Below are 24,746 nucleotides of genomic sequence, written 5' to 3' on the forward strand. Positions count from 1 at the left end.
CCAAGTTCCCCATCAGTAATATGGGAGTGATGGCACGTGGTCATCCCGAGAGGCAGTGGGAAAGAAGAGGGTGGCACTTAGAGACAGAATAGACTCAGCAGAGGAGAGGAATGAGCCTGGGAAACGCTGGTCTAAGCAGACGGAGATGCTCGGTCTTGTCAAGGTGGGGCTGAGAAGAGACCCCAGTGTGCTGGTGTGGGTGCCATGGGCATGTGGCATGTCTTTGTGTCCTGAGCCCGGGGGAAGCTTGCTCCATCTGTTCTTCTCTTAGGACTTTCTCACTCCCATCAGGATGGCGGGAATCAAAGAGGAGGGACAGCAGGTGTGGGCAAGGAAGTGGAGACATGAAAGCCCTCATCCCTTCACGCATGGATGGGGATGGGAAACTGAGCAACTACTGTGGAAAATAGTCTGGTAACTCATCTAAAGGTTAAACATGGACTCAACACATGACGACAGAATTTTTCACCTGTCACACATGTGCCTACGAGAAGAGAGCCCCACAAGAACAGAGCCCCACATGCATACAAAACTTGTACATGAATGTGCACTCAGTGGCTAAAGAAGTGTAAACCACCTAAGTGTCCATCAGCTCGTGGACAGATGAACATAATGTGGTCCATCCAGACAACAGAGGAAAGAGATTATGACACATGATGCAACATGGACGAACTCTGAAAACACTACGCTCAGTGAAGTAAGCCACTGCCGCGAACTATTTGGACCAGATGAATCCACATGGTCAGACACAGGTGGGTAGTGGGGAGGGGGAGGGAGAATGGGAGTGACAGTGTGTGTGGATTTTCTTTGAGGCAATGAAATGCTCTAGCATTAGTTGTGATGCTTGCACAATTCTATGAATATACTAAAACCAACAAACTGTACATTTCAGAACAGTGAGTTTTATGGCAGTGAGTTATCTCAACTAAGCTGTTTTGAAAATGAAAACACAACATAAAGACTTCCATTCATGAAACATTTCCCCACCCAAGCAGTATCTTCAGGTAACCTGCTTCTGATTCATCTTTATCCTCATGGCTCAGGTCTTCTCTAACTCAACAAAGGACACATCCCTACATTAAGAGTAGTGATCACAGTGGCAGCACGACATCCCTCACACTAACTCACCATAAACTGCTCACCACCCGGCCCCTTCTTCAGACCATCATGTACATTAACTGACTCCTCACAAGTGCCTGGTGTGGTGAGGAGACCGAGGCCAACTGAGCACGCAAGGCTGCACCCCTGACGAGGCAGAGCCGGGACCTCCACCCGTAACGGTCTGGTCCCAGGGTCGTATGCTAAACCTGCACAAGTCTATCCAGGCCACAGAGCTGTTCCCATTCCTCAGTGTACGTGAGACCTGATCCGTGGTCCTCGGGGTAGAGGCAGCAAAGGGGAACTCAGGCACCAGCCTGCCAGTGCCCTGGCTGGCTGGTCAGGGCAAGCTCTCAGTCTCCCGTGTGGAAACCAGCGTAGGAATGCTGCTGGCCCCCGAGGGTGCAGCCCCACCCCACTGAGACCCATGAGTTCAGCACACTTGTGTTGGGAATCACCTGACCTAACCCAATCTGTTCTGTTTTAAAATTTGGGGTTTTCAAAAACTTTCATTACCCCCAAATTCAAACACAGAAAGGTATACAACTATACCTTTTTTGGTTAAAAACAACCAAATTTTCCCACCTAGGGATAGTTGTGTGTGTATGGTTAGTTGCTAGCTGTATCCAACTCCTTCCAACCCCCAGGGGCTATAGTCTGCTGGGCTCCTCTGTCCATGGAATTCTCCAGGCAAGAAAACCTGAGTGGACTGTCATGTCCTCCTCCACGGGCTCTTCCCAACCCAGGGATCAACTCAACCAAACCCAGGCTGGACTGTTTATCACTGTGCCACCTGGGAAGCCCTAGGTATAGCTACTAATATTTTAATAAAAAGACCTAGGTCCCCACCCCCAAATTACACCTATGAAAACACCCCAAGGGTCCTGCAGTTCTAAGTCCCGCTCTCCTTCACACACTCTGCTGTTGCTCACGGGCCAACAGCCAGGGAGGAAAACCCTCAAAGCATCCTTCACATCGTGGGCTCGCCCCTCGGGTCCATTCCAAAGCAGGTTCTGGGTCCAGGGCAAGGCCCATCACAAACGCCCTTGATGTTGCCCAGCATCCAGCAATGCAGAACACAGGAAACAAGTTAGTGGACACTGATGTCCAGAAGCTCCTGGAACAGAGCTCAATGGAGACCCCTCTGGCACCCTCTCTGTACCTTCCAGAAGTCTCTGTCAAGCGCCTTCAGGACGAGCGAGGCGGAGCGGTACTGCAGCGGCCCTGCCGTGTAGGAGGACTCCGGGAGCCGGGGTGCCACCAGCCCAGGGTGGTTGCAGATCCGCTGTAGCCTCAGGAGGATGCTCAGCACGTCCACAAAGTGCCCGCTCTTCAGCGCTTCCTGGGTCCTGCGCACATGTGGGAAGAAACAGGAGCATTGCCAGGGGTGCGAGCATGTGCCAGCCGGGTTTCTCCCCGTCTGCTATCCCCACTCTATGAACGCACAGCTGGTGCATCCCCTTGACCTGGTGAGTAAATCTGCCACATGCCAACCCACCTCCATGAGGTTATGGTTCTGAGACTGGCTCACCACCCCATGAGAGAGGACGGGAGGCCAGAGAGCCAGGGTATGGGTTAGACGTCGGGGCACCCTCCATGGCATGCCCCCAAAGAGCAACAGGGCAGGCGTCCCAAAGAGCCCAGGGGTCTGTCTGGGTCGGGGAAGGAATGCCCTGACTCCACACGAGTCCTCTCACACTGGCGCAATGCTGTGCCCCTCCTGGGCCGGCTATGGGCAGAGCCTCTGACAGGACCAGGGAGGAGATAGGACTGTTGAGCCCGAGAGGAGCGTGGCCTCCAGCTCCAGGCACCCACCTCCCAAAAAGGAGCCTTCTGAGAGACCAGAGGAGGCCCTGCTCCGTGCGGGCAGAGAGGGTGGTGGGGCGCACACTCACCCAGGCTGCAGGATGACATCCTCGTACAAGGCCTTCTGTCGATTGGAGAGGCGGCACTTGAGGACATGCTCATATTTCTTCGTCAGCTGCTTCTCTACGTCTCTCTTAGTTCTCCGCAAAATGAAGGGCTGTGTCACCTGAAATGAGAGAGCTCTTCATTGTTTCCTTTCCAAAAACGATGTCACAGCCACGCTACATCAGGGGCCCGCGGGCGCGTACCCGGTGCAGCCGGATGACCACTTTGTGGTAGTAGTCCTGGTTCTCCTCGTTGGGGGCCTTCAGGGGGAAGTGCAGGTAGGGCCTGGAGATGCCGGGGATGAGGAAGTGCACCATGGTCCACAGCTCCAGGAAGGTGTTGTGCAGGGGCGCGTCGATGAGGAGCAGGCGCTGCTGGCTGAGTACAGGCGGAGAGACGACTCAGGGTGGGCACAGAATCGCTCTCTCTGACAATACTCAAGGAGAGGGACAGTGATCCTGTGAAGCCCGCACACACATGTGCGTGTGCACACACACACGTGTGCACACACACAAATTAATGAACTGAATTAGGCAAGAGCCTTGGGTCTCCTCAGCCCTCAAGTGCTGAGACAGAGGTGAGGGGGAATCCTTGCAGCTCAAAGGCCATTTGGGGGTCTGCAATTCCCTACAGTTCCTCCAAGGAACCTTTACATCAGCAACACAGAGCACAGGGCACGTGGCAGGGGCAGTCAGACCTCTGCAGGGTGAACACGGCCTCCCAGTGCCTCTCGGTCATGCCCTTCACGCGCTGCATCTCATCGATGACCAGGCACTTCCAGCGCACCCGCGTGAAGGACGCGAAGCCCTTGAAGAACTGCTTGTAGGATGTGATGCAGATGTTGAAGCTGTTGGGCTCCGTCCACTCCTGCAGCACACAAGCCAGGCCTCACCACCTCCTCGGGCGCAAGCCGTCAGGAGAGGACTGACCACCCACTTACCCTATCCCCATCAGCGTCACTCCACTCTTTTTTCTTAATAATTTGCTGCCACCACATAGAAAATGGCCGTTTGTATTTTTAGGATCTTTTTTCTCTAGGAGGCTAAGGCCCTCGTGTGGACAAATTAAGAAACTGCTTTGGGGGCATTAACAATTGCTTTTGGAAAATACAATAGCACGCAGTGTCCTGAAGTGGGGCTTGTCTTCATGGTATATAATCTTAGTGAGGGAAACATACATTCAGAAGCTGACAGGAAACACGAATAGCTATGTTGCAACTGACTACATTTAAGGTTTTAAAGAGCAGTAACCAGAGATCGTAAAAATAAAAAAGAAAAAGCCAAGAAGAGACACCTCAGAGAAAAACACTTTTTTAGTAACTACTACTCAACACAGTAGAGTTTAACCATAAGCCATATTTTTCTCTTCAATAAATAACTGTGATCTGGAACATTTATTTAGAATCTAGTACTAGAAACTGCTGGGCAGAAAATAGATACAAGTCCAAATCTGTTTCAGAAGCTCTTCTGTTTGTCACAAATACTCCTTATAAACACGTCCATGGGAATTATTTATGGATTTATAATTCAGAACCCAGGATGCATCACAATTTCTCATTTCTGCCTGTGATAACCAACAGATTTATGGTTTAAAAGGATGGTAGCCCCTCCAGAGACCACCTGAGCTCTGCGGGGGCCGGGGGAACCCTGCAGGGAACCCCTACAGGCCAGTTTACTAAGTATGGTCTGTTGCTTCCAGGGGCTCCAAGTCCAGACAACTACAAGGTCTGGGGTCTCGCAAATGAGTGATTTACAATAATTACACTAACAAGCATATGCTAACACTTTGAAGTTTGCTTCCTATAGAAATTAAGATACTTTTCTGTTTCATTCTTTTTCACGTTTAAAATAACATACCTGTCTCTTTGCCTTGAGTTCTCTATGGCTGCCAACATACAAGAGCGTTTTGAGCCCCGGACACCAACGCTTCAACTCAAGCTCCCACTTGAGTATGTTGCAGCTCCTCACAACGACAAGGTGAGGGCCCCAGTTGCCTACAAAGGAGACAGAAGTTTCCTGTGTAACAAAAGCCGTGTGTCCAGTCCAGGCGCCCAGCACTGTGCCTGGTGAGCAAGTGTGTGGGGGAGCCCAGGCACGACTGGAGCAGGCATCCCCGGGGACGGAGGGCTGTCCTCCGTCCTCCCTACAGAGCAGGACAACATGCTGTGTCTCCACTCCCAGCGCCGCCACAGGGCACACTCCACAGAGGTGCTGAAAACGTAAGTGCCCAGTAAAATGACAATTTATTCAAAACCACAGACCACTAATGTAAGGGGGGCGAAGAACCCTCATCTACACAAAACGATGCTCAGAAAGGAAGAAACCTCAGGCAGGAGCCCTGAACCCAGCACTCGGCAAGCCTCGCTACCCAGGATGGCCCTCCGTCACCCCCACACTATGGGCGCTGGTCCGACACTCATGCTTATGACGGTTGCCAACTGCTAATCAGAACACACCCAAACCACCCCAACCCATCCCAAACCACACAGTTTCAATCTCATTCTCCAGAAAAGTAAGGTTGTTTAAATTACTAGAGTAATACATACATAAATTTCAACTCCTGTGCTATAAAATAAACCTAAACCAAGTTAAAAATCAGGAACAGCAGACTTGGAAAAAATATCTGTAACGCACACATCTATAGGCATAACAGCTCATATGCAAAGCATTATACTGATCCTTAAAAAGAATTATCCAAATGGAAGAAAATATATGCACACAACGTGACTGACAAAGGGTTAACATCCAAAACATATAAACAGTTCATAGAACTCAATACCAAGAAAACAAACTCCTCAATCAAAAAATGTGCATAAGACCTAAACACACATTCCTCTGAAGAAGACATAAGCCAACAGTAACCTGAAAATACGCTCAGCGCTGCTCATTATTAGAGAAGTGCACATCAACACTACCACCTCGCCCTGGTCAGAAGGGCCATCATCAAAGAGGCTACAAGCGGGACTTCCCTGGCAGTCCACTGGTTAAGACTCCATGCTTCCAATGCAGCAGGCACAGGTTTGGTCCCTGGTCGGGGAACGAAGATCCCACATGCCACACGGCATAGCCAAAGAAAAAAGTCTACAAGCAATAAAAGTTGGACAGGGTGTAGAGAAAAGGGAACCCTCCTACATTGTTGGTGGGAATATAAATTGGTGCAACTGCTGTGGAAAACAGATGTTCCTTGGGGGTTCCTTAAAAAGACTAAAAACAGAGCTCTACCACAAGATCTTGCAATCCCACCCCTGGGTATATACCCAGAGAAATCTCTATTAGAAAAGAGTGAAGGAAGCTAGGAAGAGAAAAACAAATATAATATCGCATAGTGTAGAATCTAAAATACGGATACAGAAAAATTTATTTGCAAAGCAGAAATAAGACACAAACGCAGAGAATAAACATACGGACACCAAGGGGAGAAGGGGGGTGGGGAGGAATGAATTGTGAGGCTGGGTTTATACTATGTATAAAACAGAAATTAATGAAAACCTACTGCAGGAAAGGGAAATCTACTCAATATTCTGTGGTGATCTAAACGAGAAGAAAATCCAAAACAGGATATATGTGAGTGTGTGTGTGTGTGTGTGTGTATATATATATATATATATATATATATATATATATATATAAAACATTCACTTCACTGCACAGTAGAAAAGAACACAACATTGTATAAAGCAACTGTACTCCAATAAAAATAAAAAATATTAAATAAAAAAAGAAAGAACAGATACTGCATCCAATGTCCACAGAAGCACTATTTCAACAGTCAAGACAAGGAAGCAATGTGAATGTCCATCAACAAATGAATGACAAAGATGATGTGGTGTATGTGTGTGGACACACACATGGGGACACATACACACACACACAGTGGAATACTTCTCAGCCATAAAAAAGAATGAAATAATGCCATCTGCAGCAACATGGATGGACCTAGATATCATCAAACTGAGTGAAGTAAGTCAGAGAGAAACAAACATTATGTTATCAGTTATATTTGGAATCTAGAAAGTATATATAAAAATATATGTAACCTGAAAAAAATATTAATATACATATAACTCTGAATCACTTTGCTGTACACCTGAAACTAACACAATAATGTAAATCAAATATACTTCAATTAAATGAAGAAAAAAACCAGCCAAGAGGTAAATGAACAAGCAAGTGAACTGAAATTTCAGAAAGGACAGGAATTCCCTGGCAGTACAGTGGCTAAGACTCCGTCAGTGCTGAGGGCCCAGGTTCAATCCCCAGTCAGAAAACTAAGATCCCATAAGCTATGTGGCAGTCAAGAAAGAAAAAGAGAGAGAGAAATTTCACAAAGGAAAAAACACGAGCAGACAATAACTCTGAAAGGCAGGACTTCACAAGTATAGAAATGCAAACCAACCCCAGTGGCCCTTTCCTCCCAGTGAAAAACAAGCTTTTTTTTTTTCCTAGCATTTAGCATATTGTTCCACTTCTGGAGAGGAGCAGAGTGTCCACAAATGTGTTTATGAACATGTCTGCTGACACTTGGGCGAAGCAGGGCAGGACACGCCCCAGACTGCCCTGAGTGGTCACCACTGGGGGTGGAAGCAGGTACATGTGGACAGCTGCAGCCTGTTGTTTTACTTTAAAAAGAAAAGAAGGTGGTGAGTTTATGAGCAATTTTAATTGTGTGAACTTATCAGAACCCCCTCACTCAAACTCTCTTGGAGCTACCCCACTACTCTTGAGGAAGTGGCCAACAGTTTTATGGTTACTCAATGATGCGCCCAAGGACACTGGGCCCCCTGGGGTGAGGGCAGACAGGGGAGCCACATCCAAGGTGAGCCATCCTCGGTCTGTCCTGTGCAGAAGTGGGGCAGGCAGCAGAGGTTCGCCCACCCACCCTTCGGAGCCCGCTAAGACCTGCCAAGCACCTGCCTCTCCTCCAACCTGTCAAGCTTCCCAGTAGCAAGGTGCCCGAGTGACTCCTCCAACACTAGCAGTAGCACAAACCTGTGAGGAGGAAGACCAAGGCCCCACCCGGCCAGCAGACGGGCCTTCCTGGCTCTGTACCCTCCAGCCACCACACCAGCTTCAATACTGCGCCGTGGACACACCAGCAACTCTTTCAGCCTCTGCATCCACCACCCCACCTCCCCAAGCCCCCCGCTCAGGTGGCCACGGCATTCTCAGGCCTCTGCTCAAAGGCCTTGCGAGGCACACGGTACACAGTGCCAATACGCTGCATCCGCATTCACTGTGCCTGCCGCGGGCCTCCTGAGGGGGCGCTTCGTTCTGTTCACAGCCGCACCCCTGCGACTACGACAGTACCTGGAGTGGGGCAGGTATTAGGTAAGCACCTACAGAATGAATAACTGAGTCACTTGTTTATTCAAATAATGAAATAAAATCCCCTATTTTTGGAAGTGTATGTTGCTTCCAATTTCACGCTATTATAAATATAATAAGAAACATTTTTTTCAACTAAACAAGAGAGGAGACATGGTAGCTTTTCTATCTTGAGATAATTAAAACCAATTTTAAAGTACTACACTGAACACTTTGTGGTACTGGGTCAAAAACAAACATATTAACACAAGAAAAAAAGGTCCCAAAGTTGATTCACTTGTATTAAATGTAAGCTTTCAAAACTAAGGGCAAGGCAGAATTATTCACTGAGAACGCTAAGGTAACTGTGTCAGAATCCAGAGGGGCCACAGAGGAAGAAACTACTCCTGGGCTGAAGGAACCTCTATCCAGCAACTCAGGATATCAACTCTTCCAGCTCAAGCGGTCCCGCCCTGCCTCTAAAGCGCTGACACACAGAAGGGTCCCTGGGAGCTGACTAAGTGCTGGAACATGTATGCGCTTCTGCTGCCCTCCATCACTCCACCCCAGGTGCCAGCAGACCCTTCCTTTGGGAGAGGAAACTCACAAGCCCCCGTCCTGGTTAGAGACATGGGCACAGACTCATTTGTAGCCCCGCGGGCACGGAGGGGGGTGAACAGTGCCAAGCTGAACTTCCGTGTGAGTTCAAAGAGCCAAGGGCTGAGTAAGTGGACATTTAGGGTAAAGGGAAAAGCCTCCTGTGGGGGCAGCGGACACCCCGACCCTCTGTTGCTGTGCAGATGCTGAACCCTCACAGGGCTCCAGGCTACTTCCAGGCTACTTCCATGGAGCCCTCCTGGGAAAGAAGCCCTGTGGGTGGCAGGATCCAGCAGAGAGACAGGAGGGCAGTGCTAGTGATCTTAGCAGGAGGGCCTTTCCCCAACCAGCCCAGGGGCAGACTGCAGGGAGCGCCCAGGCGAAAGGATTCACAGCAATGAGAAGTAGCACAGAGGCCCTGCTGCCTGCTCTGCCATCCACACGGGTGGGCGGCAGAACCCTGGAAGTCACAAAGCCCCAGTCACAGCCAGCTGGATCCTATAGTACATTAGACTTAGAGAACTTGTGAGTTACTCGATGTAGTATCTATTGTGAACGAGAGTTTTGTTGGCTCCAGAGATGAGTGCTTCTAAGCCCTGTTCCCTCAAGTCCTGGATCAGAGTGTAGAGCAGAAAAAAGGAACTGAGGAAAAAGGCCTCCCCCACAACCCTCAAGCTAGATGTACCACTCACACTTCAGTCTCCGCAAATACAAACTATTTAAACAATGATAGGCTCTTACCTTCGTTACAGGCTAGGTGAGCAAAAAAGGCAATGATCTGCACTGTTTTCCCAAGCCCAGCTTCATCTGCCAATATGCCATTGAGATTCTTGCGGTAGAGTTTGGCCAGCCAGTCCAGGCCGATCTTCTGGTAATCCCTGAGGGCGCCATACAGCAGGGCCGGGGTGTTCAACTTCACCTGTGGGGCAGACGGGCCAACACACACATCTCAGGAGAACCATTACAATTCTTTCTCCAAAGTGAAGTCAGAGCAGTCACAGGATAAGCCTACTGGAAGGCCACAAAGGTGATTCATAGATAACAGAAAAGGAAAGATCAGTGATTGTTTTTCCCGACAACTTCTGCCGCTGGGATGAAGAGCTGGTTTAGAAGGAGGAACCTTCCCCTCACAGGGATACCATCCCTCACAAAGGGCGCAGCCTCACCGCAGTGCTGATCCGAGCGCTGCCCTTGGGCAGGATGGCTTCGGCCACAGCGGTCACTTCCGCGATGTCCCTGGTATGAGGTTTCCCGACAATCACTCTCTCTGCAGCTTTAAACTGGTCCATGATGAAGAGCGAGTCGATGAGAACCACATCCTTCCGGCTCTCCCGGTCCCCTGGGCAGTCTTCCATGTCTGTGATCAACAGGAAAATGGGATTTGTGGGGTCAGAGATGCTGTGATAGTATTATGAGCCCACTTAGCATGAAAAGAAAAAGAAATAAAAAAAAGAATGAAAAGAGAAGGAAAAGAAGAAAAAAGAGAAGAGAAAAAAGGAGTCGACAGAACCCAAATACTTCAAATACAGAGAACGAAGCAGCAAGTTTGTTTCTGATCCACTTTTATACAGCTAACAATGCTCTCCAGATAAACAGGTACAAACTCTTACAGAGTCTGCAGGAGCACTCTGGAAGGCCACTGGGTGAAGCTGGAAAATGTCTGCACAGTGTTAGAGCTAGTACCACTCACAGACTCACGGCCTCTAAGGGTTCGGTAACTGCCCCTCTGCCATCAAGAAAGAAGGATCAGAAGCATCTAAGTCTGGGCAAGGGGGCCAGCAGCCCCTCCTTAAGTCCAGCTTCAGCGAGGGGTCCAGAGGGCCCTTGTATCCCCAAAGAATTCTTCTTGGCTCCTCCCCTGTCCACCACCCCCCACAGGCAGCCAAGTCTACCAACCGGAACAGGTGGGGTGGAAACAAGAAGTAGACTCTATGGGGCATAGTCTGTGAACCTGCTTGGAACATTCAATAAAAGTCAGGTAAAGCCCTTAAAATGGGTGTGCTAAATTAAACAAGCATAGTGCAGCCTGGATAAACATGATAAAATCTAGGTGACATACAATCTAGAGAAGACTGTTTCTACACTGTTCACAACTTGATCAAACGTTCTGATAACTATCCCAAGTTGACCAATAAAAATAAAAAGCACAGAATTTAATAACACTATTAATGTAAACTTTATATTAAATATATTTCAACTTTTTCTTTCATCAGACTGAAGTAAAGGTAATTCTTAAACTCTATTTTAAGTGTCCTTCTTCTGTTTGGTATTTTGGCTTTTGTTTTCAAAGCTGAATTCTTCAAAGATGTCAAGACAGACCTTCTTCTTCACTTGTCTCCTCACTGTCAGGCTTAGGTTGGGGCCACTGGAAATTTGGCAGAAAGGCACCTTCATACAACTTCATCAAATCGATCAACGGTAATTCAGCTGGAAAGGATTGCAGCAAGAAAGATTATTTTACACAAACAGTGTCAGCTGGGAAGAAAGGCCCTTTGGGAGAAGGGCCCTTTCACACACAGTTGACCTTGAACACCTCAGGGGTTGGGGTGCTAACTCTGCAGAGGAAAATATGAGTATAACTTCCAGCCCTCCTTGTAAGAGGTTTCTTCACACCTGACCAACCACAGATCGCGGAGCATTATAGTCTTTACTATTTATATTAACTACTGGAAAAAAAAAATCCACGTGTAAGTGGATCCACGCAATTCATACCTGTGTTGTTCAAGGCTCAACTGTATACTCCTTTCCCTGGCTTTAAAATAATTCCTTGGGAAAAGTGTATATTTTCTAAAAGCACATTTATTTTAAAAAAGCTAATAATGATTGCCCATTACTGATACAAAGTATAAGACATTTTCTTTATAAAGTAAGGTAAGGATCTTTGAAATGAGAAACTCAACTTCTGTTCTTAAAAGAATACTCCTAAAATAACCCAAATACAACCTAATAAATGTACATAAAACTTATAGATTAATAAATGAAAACATAAAAATATTACTAATGGAAATAATTGGTGGAGATGACACATAAAAATACAAAACATCAAATAAAAGTCACGAGTAGAAAATGTTCAAAAAGGATGATTAAAGATTATTAGCCTTTTTGTATAAAGAGCTCACCCTAATTGATCAAATAACGCAGCAAACTAAAGCCCCAGCCACAGTGGGCAAGGGATATGGAGCTGTCACACACACAAAATAAAGGGCTCATGAAGTATTTAACTGAGCCTCTCCAGAAACCAGTGCCCGAATGGTCCTCCATCACACCAGCAACCATCTAAAAACTGTAATGCTGGACCAATATACGGAGTCAATTACTCTCAACACTGCAGGTGGTGGTATAAACAGGCTTATTTTTCTGGTAACCAGTATGAAAAGCTGAAGGGCTTTAAATGTCGTGCCCTCTAATGTCATTATTTCCCAATTCCATGGGTCTGTCTGGGGAAGTAACTGGAAACCAGGACTTCAGGTTCATGTTCAAACACAGTTCTACATGGTGTTACGATAAAACAAGGCAAAGAACACTGTGAGCTAGGTATCTGTGACACAGAAGCTTTTCTGAATATTTATTGTATGTCAATAAAATTGGTGGTCAAAATAAGAAATGCCACAGAGAAGTACCCCAAAAGAGTAGTAGGAAAGGCACTATCTGTTGAAGACTTAATATTCTAGTGACAGATTTGCTCACAATTTAAACTATTCATCACATGGGGCTGACAGGTAGATATGTGATAAAGCCAAGCAGAAGAAATTATGGAAGAGAGGTGGTAGGTACATGGGTGTTCATAATAAGGTTCTTTACTTCTCTGGTTTGTCTGAATGTTTTCATAACGAAATACAAGGAAATGTGCATATACATCATATAATGGCTATCAAAGTAGGAACAAAAAAGGAGAAACAACTGAAAAACTACTTCATCAATTAGATAATTTAGTAAGGTGTCTTGGAACAAACTTAATTCATGGAATCAACAGCTTTCACACATAAAAACTAGCCTGAAAATATAATGGAAGAAAAAAATCCTACTCAGAAAGTATTTCTATACTTCTTTAGATAGAAAGTATTTTAAATACTTAGAATTAAAGTTTTAAAAAATTCACATCTACATAAAGAAAGTGTTGAAAGTTTTGTGAAAGGCGTGAGAGGAGACTCAACCAGGAAGAGGCACCCTGTGGATGGATGGAGACGCGCCCCCAGTGACACCATTCATGGCGCTCACAGGCTGGTCAGCTTCCCCCAGTGGTCAGGGCTAACCAGGGTGACCACCAGACGGCTTGAAATAACAGTGAGTAGCTTATTAGGCTCCACTGTAGGAGATACAGATGCTCATGGACCACCTCCTCTGGGGAGACCAGCCTCCATGCCACCCTGTTCTGGGGACGCTAGAACAAACCCCCAGAGAAGTCCCAACGTGAGGGGACTGGGGCTCACCTGCCAACAGCCAGCCAGCTAGTTGTGGGTGGCTGGAGGGGCAGGGCACGGACCGGAAACTGGGCCTGCTGATGGCCGCATCCCCACAGGACCCAAGCCAGAAGCACCCAGCTGGGCTGCTCCCAATTCCTGCACTACAGGAAGTGGTGGAAGAGCTAAAACTCCAAGTTAACACAGACTCTACCAAGTCAGGGATGCACACGAGAATGAGAAAGAATGAGAAAGGTCTACAAGAACATAACATAAGGTGAAGCTCAAAGACTAAGGGGTGAAACAGAACACTGAATTTGAACCAGTCATGACCAACCACCACAAGTTACTGTCTTTCCAGGTGAAAATGCCCCTCTCAAGTCAAGAACAAGTCAAAGGCCAGGGAATTCCCTGGTGGCCCAGTGGTCAGGACTCCACGCTTTCATTGCTGAGGGCCAGGGTTCAACCTCCAGTCAGGAAACCAAGATCCTACAAGTTGTGCAGTACAGCCAAAAACAACAAAAACAAGCCAAAGGTGTCCACCATCAACACTTTTGTTGCTACACTTTTTTGCAAGAATGGTAATAAAAGGATCAAGATTATAAAGAAAGAACGTTCTTCTCTGGGGATGAAGAGGTTGTATACATACAAGCAACATGAGAATTCAGCAGTGTTGCTGGATTTAAGATCAACAAATAAAAATCAACTTCATTTCTATACACCAGCAAAAAAATTAAAATGTAACCTTAAAAATACACCATTTTTTACAGCTTTAAAAAATATATTGCATCTAGAACTAAATCTAACAAAAATATACAACCAGAAAACATTAGTGGAAGCTATTTAAAGAGATCTACGTAAATGGAGAGACTATTTTGATCACAGTTTTAAAAAGCTCTTCATAGAGACATGGTTCTCACCAAACACCCACTAACTCAACTACATTTACATCAAAATCCCCAATTGGTTCTCTGAAACTTGATAAGTTGATTCTGAATCATATCTGAAATAAGCCCCAAATAGTCAAGGCTCTCCTCAAAGAAGAATGAGGCAGAAGGCCTGACCTAGCTAGACCTCAAGAATTATTATAGGGCTTCCCTGGTGGCACAGTGAATAAAAATCTGCCTGCCAAGGCAGGGGGCATGGGCCAGCAAGATTCCACATGCTGCAGAGCAGCTAAGCCCCTGGGCCACAACTACTGAACCTGAGCACTAGAGCCCCTGCTCCGCAACAAGAGTGGCCACTGCAGTGAGAAGCCTGCACACCACAAAGGGCAGCCCCTGCTCGCTGCAACTTGAGAAAAGTCTGTGCGGTGATGAAGATGCAGTGCAAATAAAAATAATAAAAAAGTAATTTTAAAAAACAGTATTTATATAAAAAAAGAATTACTATAAAGCAAGAACAATCAACAGAGTGTAGTATTGGTATAAACCGATAAAACAATAAAGGTCCCAGAAAGAGCTGTGCATATCAGGAAACCTAACATCTGAGTTGACACCGGGCATCACTGGGGAAGGATGGCTGTTTCAGATGGCACTGGGACAATCTGTAATCCATTGGGGGGGCGGGGAGAGACACTGCACTCTTATTTCACACTAGAGACAAAATCAACTTGTGGTGAATGAAAAGACATCAGTATGAGGGCAAAAAAATTTTAGACAATACGGAAAGACATCCTTTTGATTTTGAGATTAAAAAAAGTTTTTTTAATCCACACTGACAAACTCAAATGCACTAAGATTAAGAACATTCATTTCTCAAAAGGCATCACAAAGAGAATGAAGACCCACCCCAAACCAACTGGAAAAAGGTCACTACAACAAACATCACTGACAAGGAAATGTGCCCAGAACATGTGAAGAACACCCACCGTGAGTACAGGAGAGAAAACGCAAAACCAAGCCAGTAAAGACAGCGGTAAGAAGACACTGCACTTCGTGGGTGATGCTCCCCCACCACAGGCTGACAAGAACAGGTGCTCCTGAGACGTGGGGCCTGAGACAACTGCTCTAACTCTGACGGGGCACCACCTCATGTGTGCATGCCTCACAAGCCGACTCCGCTACTCCAAGCAGACGCTCCCGCACGTGCACACAGGAAACACTCGAGTGATGCACACGGCACCGTCTATCAGGACAAATGCAGGGGAACCACCAACACCCCCACCAACAGTACAACCGACAACCCGCGACATGGGCGCACGCAACACTTCAGCAGTGAGAATTAATGAATTTATAGCAACACAGGACTACAGGGGACAAAAATCGGCAACAGAACTGAGAAAAGCAAGCGGATGAGCCTCCAGAGTGGTTCTGTTTATACAAAGTTTCAACATACAAGCAAAGCTGTAGGTAGTTTAGGATTTACGTGCCTGGAAGGGGTAAAATGGAGCCAAAGAAATGATAAAGGCAAGTTTCAGGCTGGCAGTCACCCCTGGGAAAAGGTTACCCCATACTCTATCCAACCCTGGGCAGTGTGGTTGGCTACAATGAACGCAATATATTTGGGCTTTTACACCTTACTCTTAAACGTTTATAATGGCTTAAATGCTCAATAGAGCACTTTCAGTAAGCTGCTCAGGCCTACCTTCTTTGGCTAGATTAGACAGCTCTGTTTGGTGATCCACGACCCCTTCATTCGCTTCTTCCTCTTCAATCGTCTCCTCCTCATCTTCCACTGAAATGTCATCACCAAATGTCAGAGAGAGAGACTCCACGTCAGCTTCTCTTCAGCTATTCATGAAACACTACAAGGCCCCAGAACTGTTTCACACAGCTATTACAGAAGTTAAAACTAAGTCCTAATTTCTCAGGCTGAATCTGGAAATGACGGTATATATTAAGTGAGCAAAAAACCAGGGATCATGCTTTCTACTTTCTCTTCCTTTTCAGGGTGTGAAATAAAGCCTGGTTTTTCATCACATGACAGAACTATTCAGGCCAAAATAGGAAGCGACGTGGAACTTCTTGTCCACCTGCAGAGCCCACTACAGAAAAATCCATGAGCGTTTTACATGGCGTCACTGCAAATTCACCATCGCCATTTTGGAGGCTCCAGCTGAAAATTCCTGGAGCTCAGCTCCTGTCCTGCACCCCTGCCCCCAAATCCTGGCAGAGAAAAGGCCACCAGCACCCACAGTGGAACTCCACCCACCCTCAGGCCACTGCTCCATCTGAACTGAGCCCTCATGACAGCAGGCCTTTCTTCCCGCTAACTCCTCAACACTAACCACCTCTCCTCCCTACAAACAAAAAGCATGCATGTGTGGGCATGCACGCACGCACGCACACACACACACACACCATCCGACACACTCCCTCCTTCACAATCCAGTTCTTCACTTCTTCACTGCAAAATCCCCACCATCCACCAAGGCATCTGGCCCCCAACAGCACAAGCCACTGAACCACTGACTCTTCCAGGCAGGGCCATACTCAACACCCTGGGGGCACTGAGGGAGCTCTCTAGCTGCACTGTCAGAGAGCCCTGCCGACAGCCAAGAGCACCAGGAGAGGGACAGACCTTCGTCATCGGTTAAAGATGTGCTCGCTTTTCTTTTTCTTCCAGATATTCCCGAATCCTGAAATGCAGAACAAAAATCATAAAGCGTGCGATCTGAAAACACAGAATGAGAAACCAAAGCAGAAATGTCTATTCAACATGCACTTAGAAGAGGTGGGACAGGCCATGACAGGCGTGTCCACATCAGACACGGGAAAGGTGCAGAGGAGGCAGAGGAGGAAGGAGACTAAAGCCACACCTGCTGTGTTGAGCTGTGTCTCCCCAAACCACCAAAGTAACACCCAGATGAGCCTAAAGCTATTAAGAACTCGCTTTATGCCCAGGGGAGACTGATTTCATAATGAAAGAGAACATTACTCATGTCTACGAGTTCCTCCAGACACAAGTAACTCTACTTTGTCAGGCACTGTATTTCACTCACATCACTTCCATCCTCTCACGCAGTGACATGACAGTCCTGAACTTACCAGAAAGTTTTCCGGTAGTACATCAAGTCCCTTAGGTCTCAACTCTTTTCCTAAAGAGACAGGTAACATGATCCGTTTTCACTAGGGCTGTGAAGGAGGTGACGTTTCTCACACAACCAAGGGCACCTCTGCTGCGCCCCCTCCACGAGAGGAGAGGGCAGCAAGGGCGAGGCCCGCCTCCCCTCCAGGAACACACAGCAGCACAGTGCCAGCCCCACCTCCACACACACTCTCGGCTTTCAGCACCGATGCTTCTGCAGAAACCCAGTCTCCCATCTGGCAAAGTTTCTATTTCATGATTTGTATGATCTTAGAGATCCATGCCTTTCAGCAGGGACCACCTCTTTACCTCAGTTTCCTCATCAATAAAAGAGAGAAACTACCCCCTCCCCCAGTGAAGGCTACCGCCTGGGTGGCCAGTAACCAGGCAGCTACTGTGAAGCAACATGGGAGCAGTGAGACAGCTAGAGATGGGGGCCCCAGGGGTCGAAGCCAGGGGAGTTCACCTCACTGTCCTCAGTTCTGAGAGCCTGCCGAAGCTGACCTCCCCGTGGGCATGGACTCACACTAGCAAATCTCAAAAGAACTGAAATGCCAGGACCAGGCTGCTGAAGGAAGATCTCCCTGGGCAGGCTCCACAGGGGGCCATGATGTCACAGGGAGACGATGAGCAGAGTCCAAGCAGACACAATCCGCAAAAGGGAAGACTTTTTAAAAAGTAATCATACCTTTCCGGGAAACTTTCTGTAAATTTAAAGCCTTTTTCCTTTTTTCTTCTAATTCTACTTGTAGTTTTATTTCCACGACCTAAACGCAAACAGTTAATAAGCATGCTATTAAGGATGTAAATTATAAAAGTTCCGTATATGAAAACATTAAAATTTGTAGACCAAAAGCCTAGCTGTCCAACCTCACTTCAGATTACAGCTGATGCTTGAACAACATGGGTTTGAGCTGTGCAGGTCACTGGTGCACACCGATGTTCTCCAGGGGTAAAGCCTACACAACCGCACACTCGGCGGCTGGCTGAACGCAACAACCGCACGCTCGGCGGCTGGCTGGACGCGACAACCGCACGCTCGGCGGCTGGCTGGACGCGACAACCGCACGCTCGGCGGCTGGCTGGACGCGACAACCGCACGCTCGGCGGCTGGCTGGACGCGACAACCGCACGCTCGGCGGCTGGCTGGACGCGACAACCGCACGCTCGGCGGCTGGCTGGACGCGACAACCGCACGCTCGGCGGCTGGCTGGACGCGACAACCGCACGCTCGGCGGCTGGCTGAACGAGTAGCCATGGACCCGCGGACACAGAGGGCAGATGATGAGTTGTATGCAGATTTTCAATTGCATGCGGAGTTGGTGGCCTCACCCCCATGCTGTTCAGAGAGAAATGTTCAATTTGGTACTCTTTAATTACAATGTATCAGCTGCATCCTGCCCAAATTCTGTCAGAGGGTAAGATGAGAACTGTTACAGAAAGAAAAACAGAGGAGCCATTCTGGAAGTATGAATCAGTCTTTAGTGACCTGCATGTGTGTGCTCAGTTGCTCAGTCATGTCTGACTCTTTGCAACCCCTGGACTGTAGTCCGCCAGGCTCCTCTGGCCATTGAAATTTCCAAGTAAGAATACTGGAGTGGGTTGCCATTTCCTACTCCAGATCTTCCCGACCACAGGTCAAACCCATGTCTCTTGCATCTCCTGCATTGGCAGGTGGAGTCTTTACCATTATGCCACCTGGGAAGCCCTTTAGTGACCTGCAACAGAGGTCTGTCTGAAGGGTCCCTCACGGAGGCTCACAGACATCACAGAACGTGCAGATCGTGGCCAATGGAGATTTTGATGCGCAAAGAGAAACAGAGAGGGAGAACCAGGCATCTTAATAAGCCAACAGTCCAGCGGCACCACAGCAGTGCAGGGACCTCGCCTTTCTAAATGGCACTTGGGGCTCTACCTGTGGGATCTCTCCAGCTCAGAGTCAGGCATGGTTCAGATGCCTGCTTTGTCAACTCTGACACAGTCTACGATTCCAGGACCCCATCAAAATTTCAGAATTTACCTGTTCAATATTTGACCAAAAGTACTCTATTTCTCTAGCAGTGGACGCAGCTATTCGCCTCAGTCGGTTCTGTTCTTCTTTCTTCCCCCTTTCCTCCCGAAGCTTCTTCTCTTCATGATGACGAGCTACAGTTCTGACAAGCTAGTAAACAGAAGTTCAAGAACTGTATGTTGTGCCCTGTGTCATGCCATTAGAAAAAAAGATGTGCTACATTTTCTTAAAATCTTCTCAGTGCATAACTGCATGTAATTCACAGAGAGACACATCCTCACCTGCACGCACAGCAGAGGAGAAAAGCTGACTCCAGCAAAAATGACTGCCAATGTGCTGCTTAACTGTCCTACAAGTGTTATTTTTACCAAGGACACATATTTTTCTCTAAAATGGAATATGATACTGTTATTTTCTGAAATACCAAAGAACCTGATTTAAGACCCTTTAGATTCACACCCTGCTGTTATCCTCATGGACTCAGCTTCTCTCTACCAAAACTATGTGGGGAAAGCAGGGGTAAAAATTCAGAGGAGGGATGTGGACAGTCTGGCACACAAGACCAATCTCAGTCCTGAAAGTATACGAAATATGAATCTAATCCAGAGGAAGAGACACACAGCAGTGGAGGGAGAAGCACCTGGCCTGGAGCTACACACAGGCACACAAGGACAGCTGCTCTGCGCTCTGGGACCTAAGAGCCCTAGAAATTTGCCACCTTCTGCATTGCGAGCATCAGCAGTAACACCTCCCAGAGGTTTCCCCCCAGGATGGGTGCCTGCTTTGAGAACAGAGAGAGGGAAATGAAGTCTGAGGCAGAAACGGAGATAAGCTGGACGGGCAGACTAGGCAGCACGGAGCAGGCAGCCTGCCAGCAGCCCTAAGGCCAGGCACAAGTGCCTGAGCTGCCCTCCAGCCAGCTGGCCTATTCCCCCTCCTACTCTCAAGCCTGGATCTGGGGCACTGAAGGTACCCTCATGCCAACTGTCAGGTGAAACTGGCCAGAAAAGAAACTAGATGCCAGGACAGAACTGCAGCAGAGGAGCCAGGTCTGTTCCCAGCAGTCCATGCTGGAGCCCTGAGGACAATCCTCAGAAAGGAATGGTAGAGCAGGTACTCTCTAAACAACAGGATATTCTTCATCCACATCATGAGTCAAGAAACCCTTTAGAGACTGGGGCTGGGAGACCTGCCATGTACAGCACGTTCTGTCCATAACACCTCCCAAGGCTGCCTGAGAACTGTGACTGCCTGTGTCCCAAACCTACCTTCTTAGCAGCGGCCACCTTCCACCTCCTCTCCTGGGCAAAGTCCGTGGCCATCCACTGCATCTCCTCCAGCAGGTAGTCCCAGTGCGATTTGGGCCGTGGGGCCTCCTGAAGTTTGGGCAGCCGGCGGAGGGACCACAGGCCTTCCTTCCTTAAATCCGCTATGCGCTGATGGATCTGGTTTTCCTTCAAGGAGCATCCAGCACACAGTTGAGGTGCGTACCACTACTTCACACTGAATCTACAATCCTGCCCCATCCCACACACATGGGGCAGAGTGCCCAGACCAACACTCACGGCAGAGCACTTACACGTAACTGCTTAGTCACCCAACAAACAGTAAGCACCAACTAAGTGCAGGCCGCAACCTGCACTGGCCTGGGCAGCCTCCAGCTGGCTCTGAGCACTCAGTCAGCACCCCACGTCTTGCCCACTCCCCACACCCAAACTGTTGACACTGGCACAGAAAAGACCTTCTCCACACCAGTCTACCTGCAGCAGGACAGGGCCCACCATGCAGTTGTTATCTTGCTTTCTCCTGATCACATACCTCCGTCAGTCCTCCTGACCATCAGGGGCTTCGTTTTAAACTACTACCCCCTTAGAAAGTAAAATCAAATGCATTCTACCAGCTGGGCTCCACACTACAATCTTCCCAGGCACTTACCAAGGCTATTTGTTCTGCCAGCTTATCCTGAGAACTGTCCTGGGGCGGGGCAGCATTCTGAGCTGGGCTCTGTGGTTTTGGGGGCACCGACACAGCTGCCCCTGGGGCGCGGGAAGTGACTGGAGACAGTGACTTGTTGGTTGCCAAGGAGGGTCTATTCACCGGGGAGGCGCGTGCAGGTGAAGGTCCCAGGCCTGAGCCACTGGCGGGGGCAACAGTCGAGGTAGTGGAGGTGGAGGGCGGGGGCCGCAAGCAGGACTGGGTGGGGTCCACGGGCGGTCTGGTCGGTGCCACCGTCTAGCAGGGGAAACAGGGCTCAGTACTGCACCCGGAACCCACAGGCCAGCAGAGAGGCACACACCAATGCACCCTCTCCCCTGCCACGCAAACCAATCACAAAGCCCATCCGCAGACCACAATAACAGGCGAAGTAAGCCATGTCCACAGAAAAGAAGTCCTGTTTGTCCACAAAACCACATTAAGGGCTCACTGTAAACTGTGCTTTCACATAATGTCTTATGTAAGTTTTTTTTTTAGCTTTTTCCAGCTTTTACTGCTTTTTTCAAATAATTTTTTAGAATTTTTAATTGTATATAGTTCTCCTTAATTGAAAAATGTCAAATTCTGAAGGGCAAATACAAATTCTTGTGGTAGGCAAACCGTAAGGTTAGGGGCCCTCCTCAGTCCTGGCTTGAGAGCCAAGCTTGTTAAGCTGAGAACTCACCTCCCTCCCTGGACTGAAGGTGAAGTTAAATTCACACAGGAACTCTGTCGGGAGCAAGCGGGGGTGCAGAGAACAGGGAAGGCAAGTTACTGCCCCCACTAAGAGGGCTGGGGACAGAGACGTGCAAACACAGCACGTTTATAACCTGCAGTGTGGAGAGGACACCACAGCCAAGGACAGGCCTCCCACAACCTGCAGCTTCTGTCTGCACATCTACGGAAATGTCCTCCACCAGCCACAGACTCGGAAAGTTCTACTGGCTGCGGCCACACATCTGTGGGCCCTGGGGCTGCTCTCACCTTCCAGGGCAGAGCTGAGTGGCCCAAGAGAAACCACACGGCCCACAAAGCCTGGAATACCGTTATGCTTCCTCTCTGTGGCCCTTCACAGAAGAAGTCTGTAGGTCCCTCCCAACCTGGAAGGAATGGAACTCCATGGCTTCTGTAAGAACTCCTCTAAAATCACACCCCACAGTACATGTGGTCAAGCAGGGCAGGAAACAAACCCAAGAAAGACATCAGTGCTGCATGAAGTTGGTACCGGGCTCAACAACCATGTCCAAAACAGAAAGACTCATCTCCACGAAAACCTCCAGCCTGCCTGGGGAGAGGCTCAGCCACCCTGGTGGGAGAAGGGGGGCTCCTTCTCAAGGCACACAGAAGGCTCTGTAGTCAATGCTGGGAGCCAGTCACAGCCCCTGCAGCGCTGGCTGGCCACCCTGGCCATGTAATCCAGCCTCTCTGGCCTCAATCTTCTCATGGCTAATGAGGACAATAATAAAGACTCTACCACAGCAGTTGCCAGGTGGAGGAAAGCAGGTGATGCCGGAGGCACCACCACCACGTGGGAGAGCAAGCATCTCCAATCACCAGAACTCGAGCTCCAAATCCAGCGGGGAAGTCTCCTCATTAACCAGTCGGGGGCGGGGTGGTTTTCCTGTGCAGCTGACCACACGCAGCTAAGATAAGCCTCTGAAAACACTCCCTCCTGCCCCTTCTGGGGCCCCAGGCCCACGCTTTTTGGCCTCACTGCTCGTCAGGGACCCCACACGGTTCACTGTACACATTTCACAAAGGCATCTGGGTGAAGAAATTAGTGGAGGAAACATGTATCAAGCCTGGAAATCTATGCCGTGCCCACCACTTATGGAACCAGCGTCCAAGGGGAGGCACCTGGGGACAGAGCCTGGTGGACAGTCAGGAGCTGCAGCGACATACTGTGACCCAGCATATCAGGTGGGACAAGGGCCATGGAGCCCTGTACTCACCTCTCGGTACAGAGAGCAGCAGGAAGAATTGAGTCATTTTCTGACATTTTAATAACAATGACTAGGACTGCAGAACCAAACAAAATTATGTTGCAACTAGTGAATTAACTGCTCCACAGTGGAGAGTGAGCTGCTAGGAGAGGGTGTTATCCGGCCACGCACCGTCCCATCCAACAAACCACCTGTCTTTTCTTCCCCCTCTAACCTGGGGAACAGCAAGGGCCCGCAGTACCTGTGGCTGGGCCGGGAGTGGAGGGGCCTGCATCTGCGCCTTCCCGGGCATCGGGATGTGGAGGGTGGGTGGCGTGGGCTGTGGGGGAGCTGTGGGGAGTGGGCCGGGCGGGGGCGCGGGGGCCGGAGCGTTGGGCGGCTGCGTCTTCACGGGGACTGGGAGCTGGGTCTGGGGCTCCGCCATCTGCGGCTGTGGGGGGAACTGCAGCGCGGGGGGCAGTGGTGCGGCGGGGAGGCCGGCCTGGGGCAGCCTGCTGGGCAGCTGCGGCGGAGGCGTGTGCAGGCTGGCGGCGTTCTGCACCGGGGGCCCAGTAGAGGGGTCGTACTGCTGCTGGCTCTGCTTCTGGCCGGCGAGCTGGGCGGCCTGCGGGGCAGGAGGCATTCCTCCTGCAAGAAAGGGCAGACCCAGCAGCCCTGACTCCGGGGCTCGATTCCACCTCCCAGCGTTGTCACAGACCCTGCGCTGACAGCACCACACACTCAAAGGGGAAATTTAACTGGCGGGAAACCTGTGTGTATTAGGTCTAACGTGATAAATGAGCACACAAACAAGAAAGAAAGGCGCTCGGCCTTTGCGAGTTAGCACCAAGCAGAGCAGGCACAGACTAACCGCAGGGTCCCTACCACAGCAGCAAGTCAGAAAATACACAGGAGGGAAAACCAGAGAGAAGCTGAGGACAGTGGGGCGTGTGGCTCTGCTAAGGTGACAAGAGCTAGTCTCCAGTGGTTTCTTCATGCTGTGTTAAGTGGGACTCAGAGGAACATCCCAGTGGCAGAAACCACCAGGATATGCTACCTGGACTGCACACGTTCAGCCTGGTGCTACTTCCCTAAGCCCTCTCTGCACTCCCTTTTTCTGAACTAAGAGAGCTAGTTCTGGTGCTGGGTCTTACCTTGAACTGTCGGCATTAACTGCTGGAGAGGAACTCCTGTATTCACCCCTGGGTGCTGGAAAACTACCCCTTGGTGACCCACTTCAAGTCGAGGTCTCTTAGACTGCTCTAGAATAATTTTCAGAAAAGGTGCAGTTTGATGTAAAAAAATAACCACAAAAGGAGTAGAAAAAACATGTGTAAGTGTTTTTATCATCTTTGAACAGAGAGGCCTTTCTATGCATGAACCAAAATGCAGAAGCCATAAAAGGTTGATAAATACACTTTCTTTCTGTTAAAAACTTGTAAATATAAAGAATAGCATCATAAAAAGGCAAAGGATAAGCGTCAACCTAAGAGACAATATC

The 24,746-nt window shown here is 48.7% G+C and overlaps 1 protein-coding gene across 8 annotated transcripts in view; it reads right to left on the reverse strand.

Moving 5' to 3' along the window:
* The window catches only part of EP400 (E1A binding protein p400), a 110,789-nt gene that overhangs the window by 47,334 nt on the left and 38,709 nt on the right, over positions 1-24,746 (reverse strand). For 6 of the 8 annotated variants that reach the window (XM_055550466.1, XM_055550463.1, XM_055550462.1 and 3 more), the window contains exons 4-20: positions 24,400-24,507; positions 23,508-23,893; positions 21,285-21,581; positions 20,618-20,803; positions 19,359-19,499; positions 18,027-18,105; positions 17,299-17,348; positions 16,832-16,889; positions 15,896-15,985; positions 11,229-11,336; positions 10,076-10,266; positions 9,651-9,828; positions 4,866-5,002; positions 3,707-3,876; positions 3,213-3,387; positions 2,994-3,130; positions 2,261-2,447 (exon numbers count right to left, since the gene is read on the reverse strand). In XM_055550466.1, coding sequence (XP_055406441.1) covers positions 2,261-2,447; positions 2,994-3,130; positions 3,213-3,387; positions 3,707-3,876; positions 4,866-5,002; positions 9,651-9,828; positions 10,076-10,266; positions 11,229-11,336; positions 15,896-15,985; positions 16,832-16,889; positions 17,299-17,348; positions 18,027-18,105; positions 19,359-19,499; positions 20,618-20,803; positions 21,285-21,581; positions 23,508-23,893; positions 24,400-24,507 — 2,678 coding nt within the window. The remainder of the gene's footprint in view (positions 1-2,260; positions 2,448-2,993; positions 3,131-3,212; positions 3,388-3,706; positions 3,877-4,865; positions 5,003-9,650; positions 9,829-10,075; positions 10,267-11,228; positions 11,337-15,895; positions 15,986-16,831; positions 16,890-17,298; positions 17,349-18,026; positions 18,106-19,358; positions 19,500-20,617; positions 20,804-21,284; positions 21,582-23,507; positions 23,894-24,399; positions 24,508-24,746) is intronic. The other 2 variants (XM_055550465.1, XM_055550464.1) reach the window with 1 other exon arrangement.

This window comes from Bubalus kerabau, chromosome 16 (assembly GCF_029407905.1).
Source record: "Bubalus kerabau isolate K-KA32 ecotype Philippines breed swamp buffalo chromosome 16, PCC_UOA_SB_1v2, whole genome shotgun sequence".
NCBI classification, from domain to species: Eukaryota; Metazoa; Chordata; class Mammalia; order Artiodactyla; family Bovidae; genus Bubalus; species Bubalus kerabau.